The sequence below is a fragment of the Oncorhynchus gorbuscha genome, linkage group LG25, assembly GCF_021184085.1.
Source record: "Oncorhynchus gorbuscha isolate QuinsamMale2020 ecotype Even-year linkage group LG25, OgorEven_v1.0, whole genome shotgun sequence".
NCBI lineage: Eukaryota > Metazoa > Chordata > Actinopteri > Salmoniformes > Salmonidae > Oncorhynchus > Oncorhynchus gorbuscha.
This window is the reverse complement of record NC_060197.1, coordinates 17,809,680-17,835,876: the sequence shown is the minus strand read 5'-3', so window position 1 is coordinate 17,835,876 and position 26,197 is coordinate 17,809,680. Positions and strand designations below refer to the sequence as shown.

Sequence of the window (26,197 nt, the reverse complement as noted above, 5' to 3'; positions counted from 1 at the left end):
GAGGTTGTGGACAGGTGTATTTTATACTGATAACAAGTTCAAACAGGTGCCATTAATACAGGTAACGAGTGGAGGACAGAGTAGCCTCTTAAAGAAGAAGCTACAGGTCTGTGAGAGCCAGAGATATTGCTTGTTTGTAGGTGACCAAATACTTATTTTCCACCATAATTTGCTTGCAAATAAATTCATTAAAAATCCTACAATGTGATTTTCTGGATTTATTTTCCTAATTTTGTCTGACATAGTTGAAGTGGGCCTATGATGAAAATTACAGGCCTCTCTCATCTTTTTAAGTAGAAGAACTTGCACAATTGGTGGCTGACTAAATACTTTTTTGCCCTACTGTATGTGAAATAACACATATCCAATGTAGTAAAATAAAAAAATAAAAACATATCAAACCCTTTGCCTTGATAACAGCTTTGCACACCCTTGGCATTCTCTCAAACAGCTTCATGGGGTAGTCACCTGGAATGCATTTCAATTAAAAAGGTGAGCCTTGTTAATTTGTGGAATTTCTTTCCTTCTTCGTGTATTTCAGCCAATCAGTTGTGTTGTGACAAGGCAGGGGTGGTACACAGAAGATATCCCTATTAGCCCTATAAATCCACATTATGGCAAGAACAGCTCAAATAAGCAAAGATTACTTTAAGACATGAAGGTCAGTCAACCCGGAACATTTTAAGAACTTTAAAAGTTTCTTCAAATGCAGTCGCAAAAACCATCCAGCGCTTTGATGAAACTGGCTCTCATGAGGACCGCCACAGGAAAGAAAGACCCAGAGTTACCTCTGCTGCAGAGGATAAGTTCATCACAGTTAACTGCACCTCAGATTGCAGCCCAAATAAATGCCTCACAGATTTCAAGTAACAGACACATCTCAACATCAACTGTTCAGAGGAGACCTCGTGAATCTGGCCTTCATGGTCGAATTGCTGCAAAGAAACCACTAGTAAAGTGCACCAATAAGAAGAAGTGACTTGCTTGGGAAAAGAAACATGAGCAATGGACATTAGACCAGTGGAAATCTGTTCTTCGGTTTATGAGTCCAACTGAGATTTTTTGTTCTAATTGCCGTGTCTCTGTGAGACGCAGAGTAGATGAATGGATGATCTCCGCATGTGTGGTTTCCACCGTGAAGCATGGAGGAGGTGGTGTGATGGTTCTTTGACGGTGACACTGTCTGTGATTTATTTAGAATTGACAACACACTTAACCAGCATGGCTACCACAGCATTCTGCAGCGATACGCCATCCCATCTGGTTTGTGCTTAGTGGGACTATCATTTGCTTTTCAAGAGGACAATGACCCAACACACCTCCAGGCTGTGTAAGGGCTATTTGACCAAGAGTGATGGAGTGCTGCATCAGATGACCTGGCCTCCACAATCATCCGATCTCAACCCAATTGAGACGGTTTGGAATGAGTTGGACAACAGAGTGAAGGAAAAGCAGCAAACAAATGCACAGCATATGTGGGAGCTCCTTCAAGATTGTTGGAAAAGCATTCCAGGTGAAGCTGGTTGAGAGAATGCCAAGAGTGTGCAAAGCTGTCATCAAGACAAAGGGTGGCTACTTTGAAGAAACAAATCTCAAATATATTTTGTTATTTGTTTAACACTTTTTGGGTTACAACATGATTCCATGTGTTATTTCATAGTTCTGATGTTTTCACTACTATTCTACAATGTAGGAAATAGTACAAAATTAAGAAAAACCCTTGAATGAGTAGGTGTCCAAACTGAGTGATACTGTATATCTTCAACCTAGTCCGAGTACCCAGATTGTTTGTCTAAAAACATTTGTTTTTCACAATAAATTTTTGCCCTAAACGTGTTACATTCACAACTGAATTTTCTTCATCAGGCTTCCCTTAGCTGACAACATTGTGGAGAGATGGTTATGGAGTCTATGAAAGCCTGTATGTCTTATCTAGATGTGTCAATATCATCTTGTATAGTCTTCACAGAGCCAAGAGTGGCCACAAGCCACAGATATCAGTAATCTCACTTAGATTAACCCAACCTGACTAACACATGCCAACTATTCTTAAACCTAGTGTTGGTTAATGATTATCACATAGATTCCTCTCAGGTAGGTAATTGAAACAGTGGATAATTAATATGAGAGTCAAATCTGGCAAAGTTGTTTTAGTAGATAGAAACAAGTGATGCTGAGAAACAAGTGATGCTGGGAGCGTAATTACACAGTGTGAGGGAAAGAGGCGAGAGAGCATTGTGAATCCATCTGTGATTTATGGAAATACACATTGTGTGGTAATAAACAAATAGATATGCACTCTGTGTGTGTGCGTGGCTTCCTCCTATAGTAAACATATGATAGCCTACAAAGGACACAAGCTAGAGGATGAAAATAACTGCCTGCGGCCATAGGCTTTGCACTGGACTAGACTAGCACCAGCCCAGCCCACGCAGTCAGCCAACACACACAGCTGCTTCTCCTCTACAGCCAACCAACCCAGCAGTACGACTCACCTACCAACGTCCAACGCTTGCGCCGCAATCACGTAACCATGGCGATGGTACAGCAGCAGAGCAGAGGAGAGCAGAGCTGCATTTCAGATTTGTTTCTATGGCTGTATCTGAAATGGCACTGGCACTGAGTGTCATTAAAGATGCACAGAGATGTTGTTGCTGTTCTCTCTGCGGCCTGCTGGTTGCTTGGCTAGTGGACCAGTACTGTATCTAGGGCTCTCACTGCCACATAGAAATACATGAGCCATAGATGATAGACATATAAATTGGACAGATGTGGGGTACAGGTCTTCGCGGATCGACCTATACCCGATCCGGGACCCGAACAGTTCTGGATCCAGAATTCTAAATAATTTCACAGGTCTGGGTAGGAGCTGATATGATTGTCACAGGTCTTGGGTAACTGACTTGTCCAAAAGGGCCCGTAGAGATCCAACCTCGACTGCTGCAGTAGAGAGAGAGAAATTCTATAACTTATGCTGCTGCTATTGCTTTACACAAGAGAGGAGCATGGCGCGTGTAGCTTGTTGTCGTTGTTGGCCAATCATAAGTCATCAAAGCGGAAATAGGCTATAGTCATAGAGCCTCGTGTGTTGCAACATTTTTGAGATATCGAATCAATGGAAGATGTAATTAAAATGACGGATAAGTTCAAGGAGAAGGATAGGCTACAACGACCAAAAGCCAACAGGTAGGCTGCTGCTTAATATTCTGAATGGACTGGTTGTCATTTGTAACTGTGGGATGCTGCCTTAATTAGCCGAGCAGGCTATCTTAACTAGCTTCTCCCAGTTTGATGCAGTCAAGACAGGTACTAAGTAATCATATCTGATAATCTAGCTGTATGACAGCTATTAGCGTACTAAACCAAGTGTGCTTGGTTGGTTGGTGTCTCATCTCTCCCTCCCTGCTCCCTGTGTCACTTGCTCACAGTATGGCCCTTCCCCCATCTGCTAGAGAGGCACCTCTCTCCCCCTCCATTCACTCTGTATCCCTCCTTTCGCTCTGTATCAGCTCCGGTTAAAAAAAGTAGCTTAAAAAATGACTTTTCTTCTGCTTCCCTCACTCGGATTGGGTCTGGATCCGACCAGGTCTATATGGAACGTTTATAGTTGTCCACGAGTCCATTTGGAACGATTCTATAGGTTTTTTAAATGTATTTATGAAAAACATGTACGGGTGGGAAAGCCCCAGGCACATTTCCGAGTCCCGTGTCCCGAGTCCCGTGAAGACCTCTAATATGGGGAGAACTAGGCTCTAACTGTATGTATAGCTATACTATAGTCTACACACAATGTGAACATCTTACTGCTTACTTGATTAAGAGTTTACAAGAAAGACATTACACTGTACTTGTGTACGTGACAAAACTTGAAACTTACCACAACATAACACTAACACTATCCCCACCGACTTCACCTGTTATTGAGGCAGAGATAAACAGAGAGTCATCACTCTAGATGAGCTGCCACTAAAGGAGAAAAGAGGAGGATAAGAAGAGGAAAAGAAGAGGGATCATTTCTAGAGTGTGAAATACGGAAGAATCCATTAAGAAATGAATTTGCAGTCTCACAGAAATCATTGGAAGTATAGTTAATGGGGGCCTCCCGAGTGGCGCAGTGGTCTAAGGCACTGCATCGCTGTACTAGCTGAGCGACTAGAGATTCTGGGTTCGAGTCCAAGAATTTCAGCTGGCCGCGACCGGGAGAGCCATGGGGCGGCGCACAATTGGCCCAGTGTCGTCTGGGTTAGGGGAGGGTTTGGCCGGCAGGGATGTCCTTGTCCCATCACGCACTAGAACCTCCTGTGGCCGGCCGGACGCAGTGCACGCTGACACGGTCACCAAGTGCACGGTGTTGCTTCTGACAGATTGGTGCGGCTGGTTCCGGGTTAAGTGAGCATTGTGTCAAGAAGCAGTGCAGCTTGGTTGGGTTGTGTTTCAGAGGACGCACGGCTCTCGACCTTCGCCTCTCCCGAGGCTGTACAGGAGTTGCAGCGATGAGACAATTGGATTCCACGAAATTGGGGAGAAAAACAAGGTAAAAAAATATATATATAAAAATGTAAGAATGGGAGATATTATGCTCTAACCCATATGGCACCCTACTCCCTACATAGTGCACTACTTTTGACCAGAACCCTATGAGACCCAGTCAAAAGTAGTGCACTATATAGAGAATAGGGCACCATTTGGGATGTAGTGTTGGTCTACGAGGCTGAGTGGGATGTTAATTGATAAATAAACTCAGCCAGGACACTGTCTTTCAAAGACAATTTGTAAAAATCTAAATAACTTCACAGATCTTCATTGTAAAGGGTTTAAACACAGTTTCCCATGTTTGTTCAATGAACCATAAAAATTAATGAACATGCACCTGTGGAACAGTTGTTAAGACACTAACAGCTTACAGACGGTAGGCAATTAAGGTCACAGCTATGAAAACTGCGTGAACGTGCCTTAGGCATGCTGCAAGGAGGCATGAGGACTGCAGATGTGGCCAGGGCAATAAATTGCCATGTCTGTACTAACGAGACGCCTAAGACAGCACTACAGGGAGACAGGACGGACAGATGATCATCCTCACAGTGGCAGACCACGTGTAACACCTGCACAGGATCGGTAAATCTGAACATCACACCTGTAGGACAGATACAGGACAGCAACAACAACTGCCCGAAATACACCAGGAACGTGCAATCCCTCCAGACTGTCTGCAAAAGGCTGTGAGAGGCTGGACTGAGGGCTTGTAGGCCTGTTGTAAGGCAGGCCCTCAACAGACATCACCGGCATCACCGACAACAACGTCACAACACTGTGCGTTACAGGGAAGACATCCTCCTCCCCCATGTGGTACCCTTCCTGCAGGCTCATCCTGACATGACCCTCCAGTATGACAATGCCACCAGCCATACTATTCGCTCTGTGTGTGATATCCTGCAGGACAGGAATGTCAGTGTTCTGCCATGGCCAGCGAAGAGCCTGGATCTCAATCCCATTGAGCACGTCTGGGACATGTTGGATCGGAGGGTGAGGGCTAGGGCCATTCCCCCCAGAAATGCCCGGGAACTTGCAGGTGCCTTGGTGGAAGAGTGGGGTAACATCTCACTGGAAGAACTGGCAAATATTGTGCAGTCAATGAGGAGGAGATCAGCTGCATTAAGTACTGCAGTGTGTGGCCACACCAGACACTGACTGTTACTTTTGACACTTTGACCCCCCCCTTTGTTCAGGGTCACATTATTTCACTTCTGTTAGTCACATCACTGGAAGTTGTTCAGTTTATGTCTCAGTTGTTCAGTTTATGTCAGAGTTGTTGAATCTTATGTTCATACAAATATTTACACATGTTAAGTTTGCTGAAAATAAAGGCAGTTGACAGTGAGATGACGTTTCTTTTTTTGCTGATTTTATGTGCAGTAGCTACAATCTGAATTACTATCAGAAGAGTGGAAGATTATTCAACAACAAATGTATCTTAAAAAAAGATGACACTCAATTGCATCATGTCAAGTGCATTTTAGCGGGATGACAAAATGATAAAGGAGCCATTTTTCATGGCGAGAAATCCAATTTATGCCTTTTTATAGTAGAGGAATTAACGTAATACCAAAATATTCAATAACCGTGATTATTATTCATGGAAAATGTATTACATCTTGACAAGGAGTTTTTTCAGAACCATTCTCGGCTCCAGTGCATTTTATGGAATCAGGAATGATGAGAAAATGTGTGGAGAAAGTCTCAAAATAGATCTAGTGTTTCAGTTCCTGGCCATTGGAATAATGAGTCAGCTTCTCCATCATCTTAAAGAAGAAAATATTTCAAGACGTGATACGAACTATTCCAAGTACTGTACTTATTAGTATGATAGTGTATATTATATTTCACAAAAATGATTTAAAATTTAAATAAACTAGAAATATGAGGAGTGTGTAATAAATAAATATAGATGAAAAGCCCAAGTCGGAAAAAAAGTGGCTCAAGCCAAAACAAATTCTAAATAACCCTATTTAAAATAACAGAGCAAGAGGCAAAAACAAAACTAAAGTTAAGAGTCTTTCCTTCTAATTGCTAGGCCTACTTCAGATGCACATTTCTTTACTACTGCCAATAAGTACTGTGTGTGCACTGTTCCCTGCCTTCCACATCAGTCTACTAGACACAAACTTGGGTCAATGGGGAACTCCATCAGAGAACGATAGAAGAGGGGGATAAGAGAGAGCAGAGGAGGAAAGAGGGAGGGAAACCTCCAGTGAATGCCAGTGGCCTTGCAGAGGCAATTACTTAATGTCTCGTTAGAGCAAATAAAGAACGTTAATCAGCTAAGCGTTAAAATCAGCGCCTGGCGATGGGAGACTGCGAACAAACCGATACTCATTAAATACTCAGCAACAAGACACGCCACACTGATCCCCCGCTCAATCAACAGACAGCACGACAGAGAACCAACACACCCCACTGACACTAAACTCAATCCACAGACCAAATGACAGACAGCCAGCTGAACCTCCGCTCACCCCACAGACACCAGATAGACTACCCCCAACTGACCCAGTGCTCCATTCACAGACACACCTCTGGCCCTCTGCTCAACCCACAGTCAGACCAAACTGACAGACAGTAGGCGTGATTCTCCGTCGTGCGGTCTGTTCATTGAGCAGAGGGCCAGTGGTCTGTGTCTGCGCTGTCTGTGGGTTGAGCGGGGGATCTGTGTGGTGTGTCTTTAGACAGTAGGCATGATACTCACGCAGTCGATACGGACCACTTAAACATGGATAAACTAAACCAGCCTGGTAGTAGCTGACAAAGTAGTTGGCTAAAGCTACAAGACTCTGATGGAGAGACAAGTAAAAAGAAGAGTGACATTATGACTGCGATTCATTACATCAAAAGTCTCCCATTTTAATCACAAAATATAGGCCCACTACTCACAATCACAGCTTGTTGACTTCAGTCGCTTCTTTGCTTAGTAGGAAGGGATCATCTTTAGCTTGCTTGGAGTAGTCCAATAGGGCTGTTGTTGAAGCTCAATATGTGTATTTCTCTCTCGTCTACATGGTTTATCATTTAGGCTGACTGTGTATTCCTTCCTTCCCCTCTCGACATGGTTTTTCCCTGACTGCTCCGCCTACAATCCCCAATCCCTCTGTCAGATGCTGAGAGTGACACACACAATAAAACTTTTTTTTTTAAACATTAGCGCCGTTTAGAGTTTGTCAGAGATGCCCAGTGTCAGCTTGGTCTCAGACTGTAAACCGACCAGCCATGCTAACAACTTGCTAGGAAAGCACTGCTAACAGAGCAGGTAGATTATCTTCACTTAGCTTATTTGGTCTTCTTTCACACTGTTCTGTTGCTGTTATTAAAACCAACCTTCATGTCTATGCGTCGGCTTACAGTGTAGACTCCGTCAGAGCTTGGCTATATGTCTGGTTTATTATTCTGAATCCAAACCTGATAAGTAATGTATTTGTACAGCTCTGTCACAATGTATCATTTTCAATTTCTTAAGAAGTGCACAGTTGGAGCTAGGAACACAAACAAGCATTTCGCTATACCCTCAATAACATCTGCTGAATATGTGTATGTGACCAATAAAATTTGATATAAGTGATGGTTCACTTAGGACACAGTGAGCTCCAAAAGTATTGGAAGAGTGACACATTTTTGTTGTTTTGGCTCTTTACTTCAGCACTTTGAAATGATACCATGACTACGAGGTTAAAGTGCAGACTGTCAGCTTTAATTTGAGGGTATTTACACCACTTTTTGTATATAGTCCACCCATTTTAGGGGGAAAAGGGTATTGGGACAAATTCCCTTATGTGAATTAAAGTAGTATAAAGTTAAGTATTTGATCCCATATCCATAGCACACAATGACTTGATCAAGCTTGTGACTCTACACATTTGTTGGATGCATTTGCTCTGTTTTTTGGTTGTGTTTCAGATTATTTTGTGCCCAAGCGTAATTTTGGAGTAACTTTAATTGTAAATAAAATATCATACCCCCAAGACATGCTAACCTCTCACAACTACAATAACAGTGGAAGTTAGCATTATTGGGGGGATATTTGTGTCTTCAACTTTCTCACTCATTATTATTCACAACTCATTCAGGATTATCCCTCATCATGGTAGCAAGTATAAGTAGAAACATAAATATAAAATAAAAATTAACAGCTAATGGGGATCCGAATAAGGGGGATTTCTCCCTCTGATTTCTCCCCCCTCACTTCCACTCTTTTCTATCCTTCTCACAGCCTCTTCCAATCCCTGCCTCTGCTCTGCTCTCAGCCCGTCTCAGTCACTCACTGTCCCTCTATTTCCCCTCAATGCCAGGACCAGCAGGCAGGACTTGAGGTAGTTGAGAGCTCTGGACAGACAGGACTGAATGCCCACCTCATTCCTCCCTTCATTATTACATTCATTCCCCTCACCTCTCTGCCATAACTCCTTGGCGTGACACCATCATGGTGTTCTTGCCTGCTGCCCACTGGCACGCTGCCTGCTGCCCACTGGCACGCTGCCTTCTGCCCACTGGCACGCTGCCTTCTGCCCATTGGCACGCTGCCTGCTGCCCACTGGCACGCTGCCTGCTGCCCACTGGCACGCTGCCTGGCACGCTGCCTTCTGCCCACTGGCACGCTGCCTGCTGCCCACTGGCACGCTGCCTGCTGCCCACTGGCACGCTGCCTGCTGCCCACTGGCACGCTGCCTGCTGCCCACTGGCACGCTGCCTGCTGCCCACTGGCACGCTGCCTTCTGCCCACTGGCACGCTGCCTTCTGCCCACTGGCACGCTGCCTTCTGCCCACTGGCACGCTGCCTTCTGCCCACTGGCACGCTGCCTTCTGCCCACTGGCACGCTGCCTTCTGCCCCACTGCCCACTGGCACTGCCTTCTGCCCACTGGCACGCTGCCTTCTGCCCACTGGCACGCTGCCTTCTGCCCACTGGCACGCTGCCTTCTGCCCACTGGCACGCTGCCTTCTGCCCACTGGCACGCTGCCTTCTGCCCACTGGCACGCTGCCTTCTGCCCACTGGCACGCTGCCTTCTGCCCACTGGCACGCTGCCTTCTGCCCACTGGCACGCTGCCTTCTGCCCACTGGCACACTGCCTTCTGCCCACTGGCACACTGCCTTCTGCCCACTGGCACACTGCCTTCTGCCCACTGGCACACTGCCTTCTGCCCACTGGCACACTGCCTTCTGCCCACTGGCACACTGCCTTCTGCCCACTGGCACACTGCCTTCTGCCCACTGGCACACTGCCTTCTGCCCACTGGCACACTGCCTTCTGCCCACTGGCACACTGCCTTCTGCCCAATGGCACACTGCCTTCTGCCCACTGGCACACTGCCTTCTGCCCAATGGCACACTGCCTTCTGCCCAATGGCACACTGCCTTCTGCCCAATGGCACACTGCCTTCTGCCCAATGGCACACTGCCTTCTGCCCACTGGCACACTGCCTTCTGCCCACTGGCACACTGCCTTCTGCCCACTGACACACTGCCTGCTGCAGCCCCCTTTATTACTCCTGATCGGACCCCTACACTCACTCACACAGAGGCAGGCACAAGTTATATTATGCTTTTCCATCGACTTTGTACTGACATCACTACTGCTCCTGTATGAAGCCCAGCAGTACTATCATAGGTCATCTTCCAGGAAACACGTGCAGCTTCCTTCTGACAGCACGGATCCTCTCTCTCCAGTCTCCACACTGACAATCAGAAAAAGACCGGAGCTCATCTGTCCTCTCCTCCTGAACTTCATCCAATCAAAATAAAAAATGCGATTCACATTTTTTTTTACATATTTAAAAAATAATCTTCACAAAATCTTCCTCGCCTGAATAGCCTCGTTTCACTGCCAAAAATAAAATTAAACCATCTCGTGTTCAGCGAAACACAATATAGGTAGCCTAGTCAAATAATTAACATCCAATCACATTACCCGTTACTCTCTCGCGGGAATTCCACTATGTATGTAGCTGCTGTTCCTGTTGGTATCTGTACTGATGGCACAAAAGCCATGACAGGGAGGCATAGTGGAGTGGTAACACGCGTGCAAGCAGTTGCTACTGACGCCACTTGGGTACACTGCAGCATCAACCGAGAGGCTCTTGCTGCCAAGGGAATGCCTGACAGCTTGAAAGACGTTTTGGACACTACAGTGAAAATGGTTAACTTTGTTAAAGCAAGGCCTCTGAACTCATGTGTATTTGACACGTATTGACACATTGCCTCTACTTTCACATTTTACTCTTGAAATCGTTGGTTGTTTACTACACTACCTTACTCTGTTTAGCACACGGCTTCATATGTGAATCCTTAAATAGATGAGTGGGGCTAAAGCTTAACTTCTTGGTGACGGGGCAGTATTTTCACGTCCGGATGAAATGCATGCCCAAATTCAACTGCCTGCTACTCATCCCCAGAAGATAAGATATGCATATTATTAGTAGATTTGGATAGAAAACACTCTGAAGATTCTAAAACTGTTTGAATCATGTCTGTGAGTAGAACAGATGTTATTTAGCAGGCGAAACCCAGAGGTTAAACCATTCAGATTTTTATTTTTATTTTTCAATGGGTTTTCATTGGGAATCTAGATTTCTAAGGGACCTTCTTGCAGTTCCTATCGCATCAACTCGATGTCAACAGTCTATAGAAATTTGTTGAGGTTTTTCCTTTGTGTAATGAAAAAGTACAGAACGAGGGTCACTTGAAGTGTACTGTTAGATAGAGGGGAGTGACCAGAAAGCGAGCTACAGTTTGTTTTCCTCCTGTATTGAACAGAGATCACCCAGTCTTCAATTATATTGATTATTTACATTAAAAAATACCTAACGTTGTATTACAGTAAATGTAGGCTAGTGTTTCTACAAAAACGTTCCAGACCTAGGCCTATAAGCTACTTAATTGTAGGCCTATTCACTGCAAATGGCATACTCCACAACCCACTGGTTTCTGCATGAAACACAACGTCTTAGTTCTTGCATCATCAAAGGAAGGAAGATAGACGTTTGTTTGAAAACTAGCAGCAACAAAGGAACAAAAATAGAGACACAAAAAAAGCGATAGTTTAGCGTTGTTACAGAGCGAAGGCAAGGCGAGAAGTCAGAGATGGAACAGCAGCCTTGATCCTGTCTGATAGACATATTTAGATGGTGTTGATGAGAGAGAAAAACACCTAGTGCAGGTGGCCATCTTAATAATTTCCCTGACAGAGGAAACTGTGATTCACATTTGACACAGCATGTCACTCAACTTCCTCACATCTTTAACACCTCTCTCTGGTGTTACAGTGCCTTCAGAAAGTACTGACACCCCTTGACTTTTTCCACATTTTGTTGTGTTACAGCTTGAATTAAATTATTTTGTCATACCCCATAATGTCAAAGTGGAATCATGTTTTTCAATATTTTCACAAATCCTTCAAAAGCTGAAATGTCTGAAATCAATAAGTATTCAACCCCTTTGTTATGGCAAACCTAAATAAGTTCAGGGGTAAACATGTGCTTAACAAGTAACAAATGTATTTTTATTTAACCTTTAGTTAACTAGGCAATTGAATTAAGAACAAATAATTATTTACAATGATGGCCTACCAAAAGGCAAAAGGCCTCCTGCGGGGACCGGGGCAAAAAATATATATATATATATTGGACAAAACACACATCAGGACACGAGAGACACCACAACACTACATAAAGAGTGACCTAAGACAACAACATAGCATGGCAGCAACACATGACAACACAGCATCGTAGCAACACAACAAGACATCATGGTAGCAACACAACATGGCAGCAGCACAACATAGCAGCAGCACAAAACATAATAATTACTCTGTTTGCAATAATAGTGTTTAACATGATTTTGAAATGAGTACCCCATTTCTGTACCCCACTACAAAACACAGGTGTCCTTCCTAACTCAGTTGCCGGAGAGTAAGGAAACCACACAGGGATTTTACCATGAGGTCAATGGTGACTTTAAAACAAACTTCAGAATTGAATGGCTGAGATGAATTGAAACTGAGGATGAATCAACAACATTGTAGGTACTCCACAATACTAACATAATTGACAGAGTGAAAAGAAAGCCTGTACAGAATACAAAACTAGCTAGGTAACATTGAACCTAGTTGGGGGTGATTACAGTCATCTATTGGACTAGATAAAGTGTATTTTTGCTATTACTTTCACTCTTGAAATCTTTGGTTGTTTCCTACACTACCTTACTCTGTTTAGCACATGGCCTCACATGTGAATCCTTAAATAGGTAAGTCGGGCTAAAGCTTAAGAGGGTGTAGACGATACTGAATGGGTGTAGACAAAGAAGAGCTTTCCAGTAGGTGTACCAAAACATTCAATAGCCATTTAATCAAAAGTGGAGTTATCAAACGTTTATCAACTTTCAACGCAGAATTACTTCACCATAGTTCCCCACCTGTAGTGTATGATGTACAATTTTCTAACTATGAATACTTTCTGAAGGTAGATTAAACAGAGTCAATACTGCCCCAAGTGGTCAAGCAGGGTGACAGGTTAAGCAGTGTATTACAGTACACTTCAAAAGAAAAGCATATAGCCAACATGCTACAGCTACATTGTGTAGGCCTACTGACTACCCGCAAACAAACATACACACACATCTCTCAAAAGTGTATGTGCATAAGTGTGCGTGAGTGTGTGTGTAGCAGAGCGGAAAAAAGGTTTATTCTTCTATAGAGAGCAACAGCAATGGTGTATTTTTGGGCAAAGCCTATGAGTTTTTGGATAAACGCAGAAGGTCTGCCAAACACAGGCTTAGGAGATTTTGTTCTATGAGAATCTCCTTCAGCTAAAATCACCTTTTGTGAATGTTGAAGCATTTATGTTATTATGTTAAAAATGTACATAAAGCACATAAAGGCTTCATAATTCATAAAGGTCATGCTAACTGACTGATATCTCATAGAAAAAAATGTAGATCTCCTAAGCCTGTGTGAACTAAAGCCCTTATGTTCTGCATTCATCCCAAAAACCTGAATCTTTCCGCATACATTTTCCCAGAAGGAGCAGCTGAATGAGGTAACTAATTTCCGGGTTTTAGGACTACAAGCTGGCAAGCACTATAATGCATGGTACCTGACAGCAGCAGGCACAACACAGCATGACTTACTGGCCTTTCTATTACATCCCAGTCATCATGGGACGGCAGGTAGGCTAGTGGTTAGGGCGTTGGACTGGTAACCGAAAGGTTGCAAGATTGAATCCCCGAGCTGACAAGGTAAAACTCTGTTGTTCTGCCTCTGAGGCAGTTAACCCACTGTTCCTAGGCCGACATTGAAAATAAGAATTTGTTCTTAACTGACTTGCCTAGTTAAATAAATGTAAAAAGTAAAAAAAATATATATATATTTTTTTTTTATGCATCTTTAACACACAGGTATTCAACCAGCACAATCCAGTGAGTACGAATCACGATATGGCTGCAACTACTGCAAACTCTGCTGAAAAACAACACACACACAGACAAACAGATCCAAACACACACTAGCACACCTCCTTTCACCCTCCTCCTTTAATAAGAGAGAATCAGCTAAAACAGAAAGCAGCATTACCTTCAACAGTAATGTCCCCCAAGAGTTTGTACTAACACCTTGTAAAATGCTACTGAAGAAAAAGTGATTAGGAGTGTACAAACCCATCTACTTCCTTTAAAGAGAGACAGGGCCTGCTAGTCAGTGGAGCTTTCTGACAAGATCAGGAGACTAAAGCCAAGTCCAAAAACACACACACACACACACACACACACACACACACACACACACACAAAACACACACACACACACACACACACACACACACACACACACACACACACACACACACACACACACACACAGCGAGAATCTGACTCGGAGAGAGATGTCCTACACTAACAGCTTTCAATTACTCTGAAATCTCCAACCCTCTGACTTCTTTCTTCTCTCTCCAGTGATGGAGAGTTCTTTATTTTCTTGCCAAAGTGATAGAGAGAGGGAGCACGTTAAATAAAGTCAGACTGCGATGTTCACGCGGTCTGACAAATGAATGAAAGGGATAAAATCAAACTTTACTTAACGTGCATTTTCAATCACTCCAATGTCAGCCTTCATTAGGCTCTGTAGAATACTGGGAAATAACAAATGGCTGCCAGCTAGCTGTGACGCAGCACCATCAAAAGTTGAACTGAGTTTGTGTGTGCGTATACAAGATAGAGTGTGTGTTTGAATGAGTGAGCGAGCGAGCGCATGAGAGAAAGCCTCAGACAGAAGGGTAATTAGCCTGCTCATTCCCCAGCATGAACGCCCAAAAATCACTCTATCCCTCTCGCTCTCTTAACCTCTCAAAAGAACACGAGCGAAAAGCAACAGACAGCACATCAAACCATCGTGTTACGTGTCAGGCGGAGCACGTTTGAAGGTTTGTTGGCTTTGTAAGCTTTCAAGGCTCATCAGAAGCAGCACATGAAGATGCATATAAACAAAGCGAAGCAGGCCAGGAGACTTTGGGTATCTGACAGACCGACAGAGAGACAGGGTCTGAGTCAGAGACAAGGAAAGAGCGGGGAGTCAAAAGCAACAGAAATAACTATTTTCTGTTTCACGCTTCAGCATACAAAACAGCTGCAATCCCTCGGGTTCACAACCCAACTTCTCACCATGCCTTTAGAGCAACCCCTGGAGTGGCAGAGGAGCCATTTATTCAAGCACAAACACACTAGAGTGCAAGCACGTGCATACACCCCCCCCCCATGCACACAAACGTCATTTGAGATGCGTTACTCTCTGCAAATCAATGTTTGCGGCTCAGTTCAGTCTACACAGCACAAGAGAACATAGTCATCAATTTAATGAAACATTCATAACACAAATAATTTGCACCACATAAACTCATACAGCAGGGACCCAGGCAAGCTCTATTGTGAGAGGAGAGCCTATTAAAACATTTAAATTAGGATCTCTTCATGGCTTGGTATTCTCTCGAGTGAGGGAAGTGGACGCTACTATCTAGTATTTGGCTATCTACTCCAGTGATTGAAGCAAAAAAAGAGGACAATTCCCTTAAATGAGAGAAGCGGCTCGAAGAGAGGGACTCACTAAAGTACAAACGGCATACTATCTAGTCTTTGGCTTTGGCTATTCCCTTGAGTAAGGGAAGAGAGGAGGGAGGAAGATTAGGGAGGAAGAGGACAGAGGAAGAAACGGGAGGACAAAGAGCGAGGACGAAGACGGAGGAAGAGGGACTCACTGATGTACTCAAAGACATAGACGACGAAGAAAGGCGTGACGAGGTCGTTGATGCCCTGCACGTAGCCGCTGGCCGGGTGGCGGATCGCCCAGATGAACAGGATACGCTCAAAGATCTGACGGACAGACAGAGGAATACACAGGTCAGCACACACACTATGTATAGAGCACAGTACATAGAAGCAAATTGAAGCTACTTTCTAGAATCAGTATACGCAAGCTATCTTGTTAATATTTGTAAACTGAGAGGAATAAGTAAGCTTGCTTGTTTTAATGTGAAAGTCAAAGTCCCTCTCAAGGACGATAAAGTCAATCTAGCCATCTCTCCATCTAAGATATACCTAAATAGGAACAGACACAATACAGATGACAAATCCATGTAAAACAGTGAATAATGTAGACTTACTTCTATGTTTTATATATTTGACTTTCTTTAACAACGCCACATGACGGTTTCAAGCCAACCGAGAAAAGCCCCATCCCATGCCCACCAGTCAATCAAAGAGCAATATCAGATTAAATTATAAAAATTGACATAAAGGTTTGATCGTGTTAGAGAAGTGAGGAAATTAGTCATAGGACATGCATATGCGGTGAGCAGTGACATGGAATTGAAGCGTGCACACGACAACATCAACGTAAATGTCTCATCGCCGTGCTGGACCCGTCTGTCTTTCTACTACTGCTGGATCGAGAACTTTGAACTCGCTCACAAACTTTTTAATTTTCTCCTCTCTTCTTTCTCTAATCTTTTTCTGGAAGGCAAACACCTCCATCTTCGTTACAGCCTCGGTTTTAATGTTCCACCTTGCTGCTGTCATCCCCCAAGAATTAAAGGAGGCTTGAAGTTCAGCACAAATCAACCACACAACACTCTGCGTCCCAAATGGCACACTACACCCCCCCCCCCAAAATAGCGCACTACTTTTGACCAGGTCCCATAGCATTCCTGTCAAACGTAGTGCACTATATAGGGAATAGGGTGCCATTTTGGATACAGCCTTGGATTTCCATTCTCTTTCTCATCCCTCTTCTCGTCTGGCCCCTGAAAGTCTGTGCCGGAGTTCTGACATGTCAGGCAATGCATTACACATGCAGAGCACTTTCTCGGACGCCATGTTTCTGTCATTTTTCTAAATAAAACACATTTCTCAAAATTGTGATCGCCCCGGCTTCCAAAAACATGTTGGTAGGCTGCCTGGGATGCTGGCGCGTTATGCTAGCTAGTATGGTTTGGCGTTGTCCCTTTAAAACGCTGTTACATGGACATGTATGGGATTCACATCTCCCTACTGCTGTCCCCCTGCTTTCAGGAGAAGGAGGGGGAGTGAAGGCGGAGTGCTAATGTGAGTTTCTCCCTTTTACAGCACACCCTTCCTTCTCTCCTCCCCATCCATGTCTTCCCCTTCACCTCCCTTTCCTTCCTACGCTAATGCTCTCCCCTCCACACACACCCCCTCTCTCGTCACCCACCGTCTGTCTTCTCTTTTTGTCCTCTCACTCCCTGAAACAACCCATGTTCTTGCTCCTCATCTCTCTCTCACCCATCATCTCCCTGCAGCTAGAATCCATGGCCAGAGCACCCACAGTCCGTCAGAAGCCCATCAGAGGGTGGAAAATAGACACTAAACCAGGTGGAGGAAATCAATGGCCAGAGAGAGTGAGTGTAAGAGAGTTAGGGAGAGAGGCCAATAGGAGATTCAAGAGCCTGAAAGACTCTGCCAACATAATAAAATATTGTAATCAAAAATGAATTGATCAACAACAATAAAAAATGACACGCAGCAGAGTAACAGATGAGGTATGTTGACCTCGTGGTGGTAACTGATTAGATAGTGGTCCGTGTGTGATCAGGAGAGGACAGTGTTGAACAGTGTCAGTGTGTGAGGGTTAGGTCCAGACATTAGTGTGTTATGTTTATGCAGTGAACTGGCTGCCCATCAAGCCACAAGCACAGGGAATAAAGGACAGTGAGTGGTCATTAAGCCTGGTCCCAGGTCTCCATGTTATTTTTCCCAAAAATGTAGTAGCGAGGAGTTGGCTTGGCTATTGCAGACCTGGGACATGGCAAGCTTTACAATACAGCTCTGATGAAAAAAACATTTTACAAAAGGGACAACAGGCTACTAAAAATCATAGGACTGATGAGTTATGTTTTCATCCAATAGCTTGTGCATAATTCAGTGCACCATCACGGAATTATTTTAATTTGATCATGCATAAAAGCACAACTTGCTTGGATGAGCATTAGGCTTTCACCCCTCCGTCACCCTCCGCGTCCTTCTCCTCTTCCCACCCACGCTGCTACATTGCCTCCTCAAGGGAAATCATGAGGACAGAAATGTATGTAATGGACACACGTGCTCTTCTCTCTGGCGCTAGCATCCCTGCTAATGTGTGAACAGCATGTCTACAGCCATAGTGGTGCACCGAGGCCAAGTTTATGTCCAGTGCTGTAGGTCCCTTAGGAAGAGATTTTTACTTATTTAATCCATTTTAGAAGGCTGTAATGTAACACAACGTAGAAAAAGGGAATGGGTATGAAAACTTTCAGAATGCACTGTATAACACAATAACACAATAAAATGTGAAGAAATTCAAAAGGGATGTAGATTTCTATAGGCACTATGTACACAGACTAAGAGAGACTGAAATGTGTGATTTTTAGACAGCTCTGCGGTCACATGCATCACCACCACAAGTTATTTCGGGACAGAAATAAAAAATGATTCCCAATTAAATTCTCTAAATATTTCAACACAGGCCTGTGGCCAGATACACCAGCATGCAAGGAAAGGGAGAGAGATGAGGAAAAAGAGCAGCATAGGGAGAGAGTGTCTGAGGAATTAAAAAATAAAACAGTAGGAAGAAGGAAAGAGGAGAGTAGGAAGAGGGGAAGAAAGGGGCAGCTAGAGAGAGAAAGAGGTGAGGGACAAAGAAAGAGGCAAAGGAGTGAGTGAGAGAAAGAGAGGTACACGAAGAAAGAGGGAGACACTTTAAATTAAGAAAAATAGATATTGGGGTGGGTGTATGTGAGGACGGTTGGCCCATTCATGAGCATTCTCTCATAGCACTGAGGTAGGAGTGTGGTCTGGGAAGGGAACAGAGGTAGAGACCAATAGAGGACATTGAGGAAGAGGGGTGTGACTCGCAAATACTGAACAAACGTATCCAGGACACACAAGCAAACACGTTCCATTATAGCCAATGACAAAAACGATCTGTTTTCTAAAATACTCATTGCAGAGTGCAAAAACGACTCATACCAGAGTGCAAACAAAACAGAAAAACCACACGGGAGAACCTTTCATTACACCAGATTGTTTCCACTCTTCAGTAGTCAAGAGGATGCTTGAGAATACGTGCATGCATTGCATGCATGGTGCAGTGTGTGTCTGTATGTATAATAAGACGAACAGGATGTCATACACTAGCTAGGTCTAGGTTAGGCAGGGCAGTCAGTGTGTTCTGTAAAGAAGGTCTCACCTCTTGGACAGAAGCTTGTTGAAAGAGAGGAATAAGGGGATTGGTTCTCGGGATGTCAATGTGAATCTGCAGAGAGGAGAGAGGAATCACAAAACAGAAGAGCAGCCGAGGTTATAATACGCCGTCACAGAGAGGGAAGAGAGGAGAGAGAGAGAGCTGGTTAGTGGATTCACTGGATGGAGGGTCCAGGGCGTGTATTGTCGGCAGAGAACTGAAGAGAACTGGAGCTCCTAGGCTATAATTCTGAACTGGGTGGCGGGGTAGTGTGTCTCACAAGCTCTCCAAACCAAACCCTGTTTTCTCTGTAGAACCACAGTGGGTCAGTGCAGGGCACAAGCAAATACACCATGTCATCACTTATGTGTGTAGGAGAGCTTCGTCAAACCAGAGAACCACCGGCAACCAGTTCAGAACTTGGAGCCTGCAAACAGACGGACAAACACAGACAGGGCAGACCAGACGGGAACCGGACCGGTGTCATTCTGGCCAGTGAGGGTTGGCCGGCAGCCCCTTTAACCAGTCTTACCTCTGTCACCTGGTGGCGTGGAGAAAACAGTTAACACAAACACATTACACCCACACGCATACTCAGTCTTCACGCATACACGCACGGACCGTGCACAAAACACCCACACTAAGGAAATAAGTCAACACACTCAATTGATCAGATATCCAGTGGAGTTTTTCCCCAGCCCTAAATGAGGGAAAAAAACCTGCTGTTTTGCCACAAACAGTACATTCCGCTAAACGCACAACAACATGAGACAATTCAACAGGAAACAGTACAGAAGTCTGACTGAAAATGAAAATATGAAAATTCTGACAGATTCGAACATGTCAACTCTAAAAACTACTGTAGATGTGTGAGAGAGTGCCTGACAGTACCCTCCTGAGAGTGTGGGCGGGGAGTGCCTTTCTAGAAAGTTTTTCCTAGCCACCGTGCTTCTACATCTGCATTGCTTCCTCTTTGGGGCTGGGTTTCTATATAAGCACTTTGTGACATCCACTGATGTAAAAAGGGCTTTATAAATACATTTCATTGATTGATTGATTGAAAGAGAATGTTAGAGCAAGAGGGAGAGCTTGAGTGAGAGAGGCAGAGACAAGGAGAGAGATTCATGTACAAAAACAGAGAGACAGACAGACTACTGTAGGGAGATGAGAGGAGTTACAGAAGAGAGTGACTGGGGAACAGACAGTCACAGGAGGCTGACCGTCAGGTCAGGCAGACAGACAGACAGAGGTCTTGCAATGCCAATGTCAGGAAGTTGAGCGCTGACTCGGGAACAGCAGGGAGCCTGTGATCAGCCAGAGAACATCCTCTGCCACTGAGCACAGAACTGAGATCAGTGGAGAGAAGGACTCTCTCAAGACTCCCTGCTGAGACTACATTTCTACTCGGTTTGCTGGAAGCCTAAAACTCTCATTTTAAAGTAAATATCAGTCATTTTCTTAAAGGCAAAGAGAGGACTTTTCTCTCTTCATCTTACTCTAGTGGGAAACGGGTGTATATGTCAGCATAGTAAATATTGACGCACCAAAGTAAATATCGACAATACACCGCATAGTAAATATCATGCGTGCATGCGGTGTGTATTACTAACCTCGTGGGTACCGGAAATCTCCAAAAGGATATTAAAACAAGGACAATTCCCCCTTCTTAGGGAAAAGGTTATTTTAAGATTAGGGGTTAGGTTTGGTGTTATACAATTAGGGTTAGGGAAAATTGTACTTTGAATAGATTTTGTTTTTAAGGTAGTAAAACACGTGTGTGTCAGCAGAAGTGATTCCCCTGATAAACAGAGAGTGAAGGAGAGAGAGAGACTGACACCAAAGGTGGGAGGGAGGGGGGGAGAGAGAATTTTGGGGGAGAGGGAGAGAAAGGGTCATTCTTGTCTAGCCTCCATAGTGGCACTGCTATGTATGAGAAGAGAGCAGCATGGAAAACCACTTATCACCGTATAACTGGATCTGTAATGCAGACTCGTGGCCGCCGACAGGCAGTGGCTTGGCTAGTCTGGGCTGCGGGGGAACGAACACATCGGGGACAAAGGGAAGGGCCTGGTAAGAGGGCTTGGGGATTTACACCCACAGGACAGCCCATTCTAACTGTAGATGGCTGAGGAATTATATTTACCCACTACTGGAATGGATGAACTATGGAGGAGCTGAGCTTAGGATAGACAGACTGCTCTTAATATATGAGTGCATGGCTCAGTGGATATAGGAATACAGAAAGACATGGGGGAGGAGGAGAGAAAGAGAGAAAGAGTGACTGAGAAAGAGAGAGAGAATGTGACTGTGTGTGGTCATAGATAGCATGCTTACCTGTCTGTATGTGTCTTGGTGGTGCTCGTCATTGCGCGAGTCGTAGTACTGTTCTATGAAGCCAAAGTATTCCTGTCTCTTCCTCTGTAGCGTGCTTTCTCTCCTCTCTGTGTTGGCAGGAAGGTACCCCTGGGAAGAATACACCAGAACTGTTAGAATAGCATAGGGTCCTTCAAACTCAACACTGTACCGCGAAGCCAGTTCCACTCCTTTTTAAAATATGTTTTCCCGAGCCACTCCCCTAATTGGAGTAAACTAAATGGACAACAACACTTAGGATTCTATTTCCAGATTAAACATACCATAAATATTTTAAACACAGTATATCTTACATGACTTATCTTTAGTTTGTTTTTAGTCCCATCCTCCAGCTACTCTCAACCCCTCCCATCTATCTCTGAAAACCATCCAGTTTTGATTTTGATTTGCCATATACTGTGATGTGATGTTCAACAAAAGTTCTGAACCTTTCTATTCTCATAGTTTTTACAGATTATAAATTAAAAGATAAATATTTTTGGTAAGAGTATTATTATATTATTGATCGATTGACTGACTTTTCAGATCACCCAGCAGTGCTATTTGCAGAGTTAACTCCAGGTAAATTCAATTCTTCAGCCATTCCTGGACCTGCGACCAAAAACAAGCTACATATGGATAGTACTAAATGATTCTCTCTCTACACAGCTAAATCTGTAGAGCTGGGGTGGCTGTTTCTCCCCACATATATAACATTCTATTGGTTGCAAGAATTTTGTATAATAATTTAAATTGAACTAAGTTTTCAATCTGGTTTTGTGTTTCTCTTTATGTAGTGTCTCTCTGATCATGGTGTGTGTTTTGTCCTATATTTTTATTTTATTTTTAATCCCAGCCCCCGTCCCCGCAGGAGGCCTTTTGCCTTTTGCTAGGCCGACATTGTAAATAAGAATTTGTTCTTAACCGACATGCCTAGTTAAATAAAGGTTAAATAAAAAATTTAAATAATATGTTTATGAACCATGTACCATGGAACCAGTCCGTCGAAAATCTATATGGCACAGCTGCCAATGTTTTGGTCCTTAAATGAAGCTGGTATACTTTTTATTTATCTCAGTTTTCTTTAACCAATTTTGGTCTTTAATGCAGGGCCAACAGACAGATTCCTTACCATCTTCCCTCTTCCATTTTTGAAGTAATGCTGCAATTAGTTGGACGCAATTTTTTGATAGAGCAGACATTTCCATATATTCTTGTTAGCTGCATGTGTGACATCATTTACAAAAAATGATACTGTTTTGATCGATTGTTTTTAATCAGTTAGCATATTTGAGTTTAACAATAATATTTGTTGAAATAATTGTTCTGTCTTTTCTGGTGTATTAAACTTTCTATGGCTTGTTAAAAAATACAGATATTTTGGAGATGATTTCATTTTCAAATAATCGAAAGTGCGAGGTTGTAATATGAATAAAGGGGAAAAGGCCACAAGGGGTGAGCCATTCTTACTAGTCTGCCAGGGATCCAGTTTGGATGTAAGTATAACTTTTGGATGACTGAAGCCTCTAATGGTTTAATATTTAACTATGTCTGCCCTCCAAATTCATATTCATTATATAAACATGCCAGTTTAATTTGGTCTGGCTTGCAATTCCAAAGAAAATTACATTTTTTGCTTAATTTAAAAAACAAGTTGTTAGGTATAGGCAGGGCCATAAGCTAATAGGTAAACTGGGATATGACAAAAGAGTTAAATCAGGGTGATTTTACCACAAAGAGACAGGTATTTCCGTTCCATGGTAGCAATAGCTTATCTATTTTTGCTAACTTTCTATTCAAAAGGCACTCGCACATCTGCGCTATCTTTGTTGCAGGTGCATGGTAACAATTGAATAACATGAGAAAAAATAAGAAACCTGCACACTGCTCTTGCTAGTATCACTGCCTTTTATTAAGCTTTACATATCGGACATATCGGCCTCAAGGCCTTCGTCAGAGGTTAGAAAAAATATCTAGATCCTCTATTGTGGATTTCAATGAAAATGAAAATCAAAATTGTATTTGTCACATGCGCCGAATACAACCTTACAGTGAAATGCAAGCCCTTAACCAACAATGCAGTTAACATTAGTTTTCTTAAGAAAGTATTTACTAAAAATAAACCAAAATAAATCAAATAAAAAAAATAACAATAATAGGAATATAGAAATACAATAAAATAACAGTATAGAGGCTATATACAGGGGGTACCAGGTACACAGTCAGAAAACAATCAGCGTACAATGACACCTTTGTATTTAAGCCCTGGATTTCTAGCACCTTGATATTATTGTTTTAAATAGCTAATACTTCAATGGCAAAAAATAAATAAATATGCCGATAGTGGACAACCTTCTTATATTTCTTGTTAGTTTAATACTTTCTGAGAAGTAGACAATATTTACTATTTTACATAACTTTAACCCGTTGTATAAGAGATTCTCCAAAATGGAAAAATTCCAGGCATTTATATATAAATTCCAGTCGTACTTTACCAAAAGCTTTTTCAATGTCAGCTTCGAATACCAGGCTGGTTCCCTTGATTTTTCATTGTGTTCAATTGTTCCAGTACTTGTCTTATATTATTTCAAATCTATTGTCCATGTCAACAAAAACAAAAAACTTCCTGATTGGGATGAATAATATCCGAAAATACCTTTTAAATTCTATGCGCTATGCAAATTTTTGCATCACAACACAGAAGTGTATGGGGCCTCCAATTTGTTTTATTGATTGGATCTTTATACAGTGCATTCAAAAGTATTCAGACCCCTGGACTTTTTACACATTCTGTTACAGCCTTATTCTAAAATGGATTAAACACATTTTGTTCCTCATCAATCTTCACACAGGATTCAACATTTTTGCAAATGTATTAAAAATGAAAAACAGAAATACTTCATTTACATAAGTATTCAGACCCTTTGCTATGAGACTCGAAATTGAGCTCAGGTGCCTCCTGTTTCCATTGATCATCCTTGAGATGTTTCTACAACTTGATTGGAAAGGAGGATACCTAGTCAGTTGCTCAACTGAATGCATTCAACTGAAATGTATCTTCCGCATTTAACCCAACCCCTCTGAATCAGAGAGGTGGGGGGGACTGCCTTAATCGATATCCACGTCATCGGCTCTTGGGGAACAATGGGTTAACTGCCTTGCAGAATGACAGATGTTTAGCTTGTCAGTTCGGTGATTCGATCCAGCAACCTTTCGGTTAATGCCCCAAGATGCCTATAAGCTAAGTTACCTGCTGCCCGAAAGGAGTCCATCTGTGGTAAATTCAATTGATTGGATATGATTTGGAAAGGCACACAACGGTCTAAGGTACCACAGTTGACAGTGAGAGCAAAAACCAAGCCATGGGGCTATTTATGGTAGAGTGGCCAGACGGAAGCCATAACGGCCCGCTTGGAATTTGCCAAAAGGGAAAGGGGGGGAAAAACAATTGAATCAATTTTAGAATAAGGCTGTAAGGTAACAAAATGTGGAAAAAGTCAGGGGATCTGAATACTTTCCAAATGCACTGTATTTACCACATGGGACCTGTTTCAGTACTAGTGAAATCAGACCTTGTTCAGTATCTGATTATCTACCATTTTTATAGGAGTGGTTAAAACACGCTAATAACGGTCCTCTGAGCACATCAAAAAATGTTTGATACCTTAGCTTGCCTTAACCGCTTATGCAGTCTAGCCCTGGAGTTTTCCCGGACTTCAAGGCCTTAATTGCATCAGGAAGTTCCTCCTCTGTAACTGGCACAACTCAGGCCCATACTCTACACAGACCGGTGCACCATAACCAATCAGGGCTGCAGTATCCCTATATGTAAATAGACCATTGACATATATGGATCTGTGCCATTCACTTTGCACTGGACTGTGTTTACAGCATGAGTGGTTGTGAATAGATGCGTTTGTTTTGCGATCAAACCAACAGCTGCATGTAGCCAGGTGTGTGCATTTGTTCATATTCTTTGCAAGTAAGTGAGTTATTAGCCCAGTTATAACTCATTGCTAGTCAGCAATGGGGGAGTAGTTGCTTCCTACAAGAGCACAACAAGTGCCTTTTTTGCCATCTTTGAAAAGCAAGTCAGATAAAGAGCTTTTGTTCTGCAAGGGCAAGTGTTGTATTTTTAGACAGGCTTGAATAAGTTATAGCCAATAGGCAGCATAATTTGCCTGAATCTCTGTAATAATGGTATGAGAAAAACATTGCATTTTATGTGGTAAAGTGGTTTCTTGAGTCAAACACAACATGTTCAGTCACCTCCTTGTCTGAAAGACAAGTGGATAAACAGGTGAATATCAATACCGTGCTTTTACACCTGCATTGTTTGCTGTTTGGGGTTTTAGGCTGGGTTTCTGTACAGCACTTTGAGATATCAGCTGATGTACGAAGGGCTATATAAATAAATTTGATTTGATTTGATTTGACCTACAAAAGTCTGATGGAATGTAGGCCTACATTGAACACCACACATTGGCTGCTACTGTAGGATGAAATACAGGACAGCTATTTCCATGTTAAAATGCTATGTGATGCATTTTCTCCATTGTTTTTTATGCTAGGCCACTCTGATA

The 26,197-nt window shown here is 43.0% G+C and overlaps 1 protein-coding gene across 2 annotated transcripts in view; it reads right to left on the bottom strand.

Moving 5' to 3' along the window:
* The window catches only part of LOC124013699 (TBC1 domain family member 22B-like), a 183,674-nt gene that overhangs the window by 110,089 nt on the left and 47,388 nt on the right, over window positions 1–26,197 (bottom strand). For both annotated transcript variants that reach the window (XM_046328131.1, XM_046328130.1), the window contains exons 7-9: window positions 21,597–21,725; window positions 19,269–19,334; window positions 15,784–15,898 (exon numbers count right to left, since the gene is read on the bottom strand). In XM_046328131.1, the coding sequence (XP_046184087.1) occupies window positions 15,784–15,898; window positions 19,269–19,334; window positions 21,597–21,725 (310 nt within the window). The remainder of the gene's footprint in view (window positions 1–15,783; window positions 15,899–19,268; window positions 19,335–21,596; window positions 21,726–26,197) is intronic.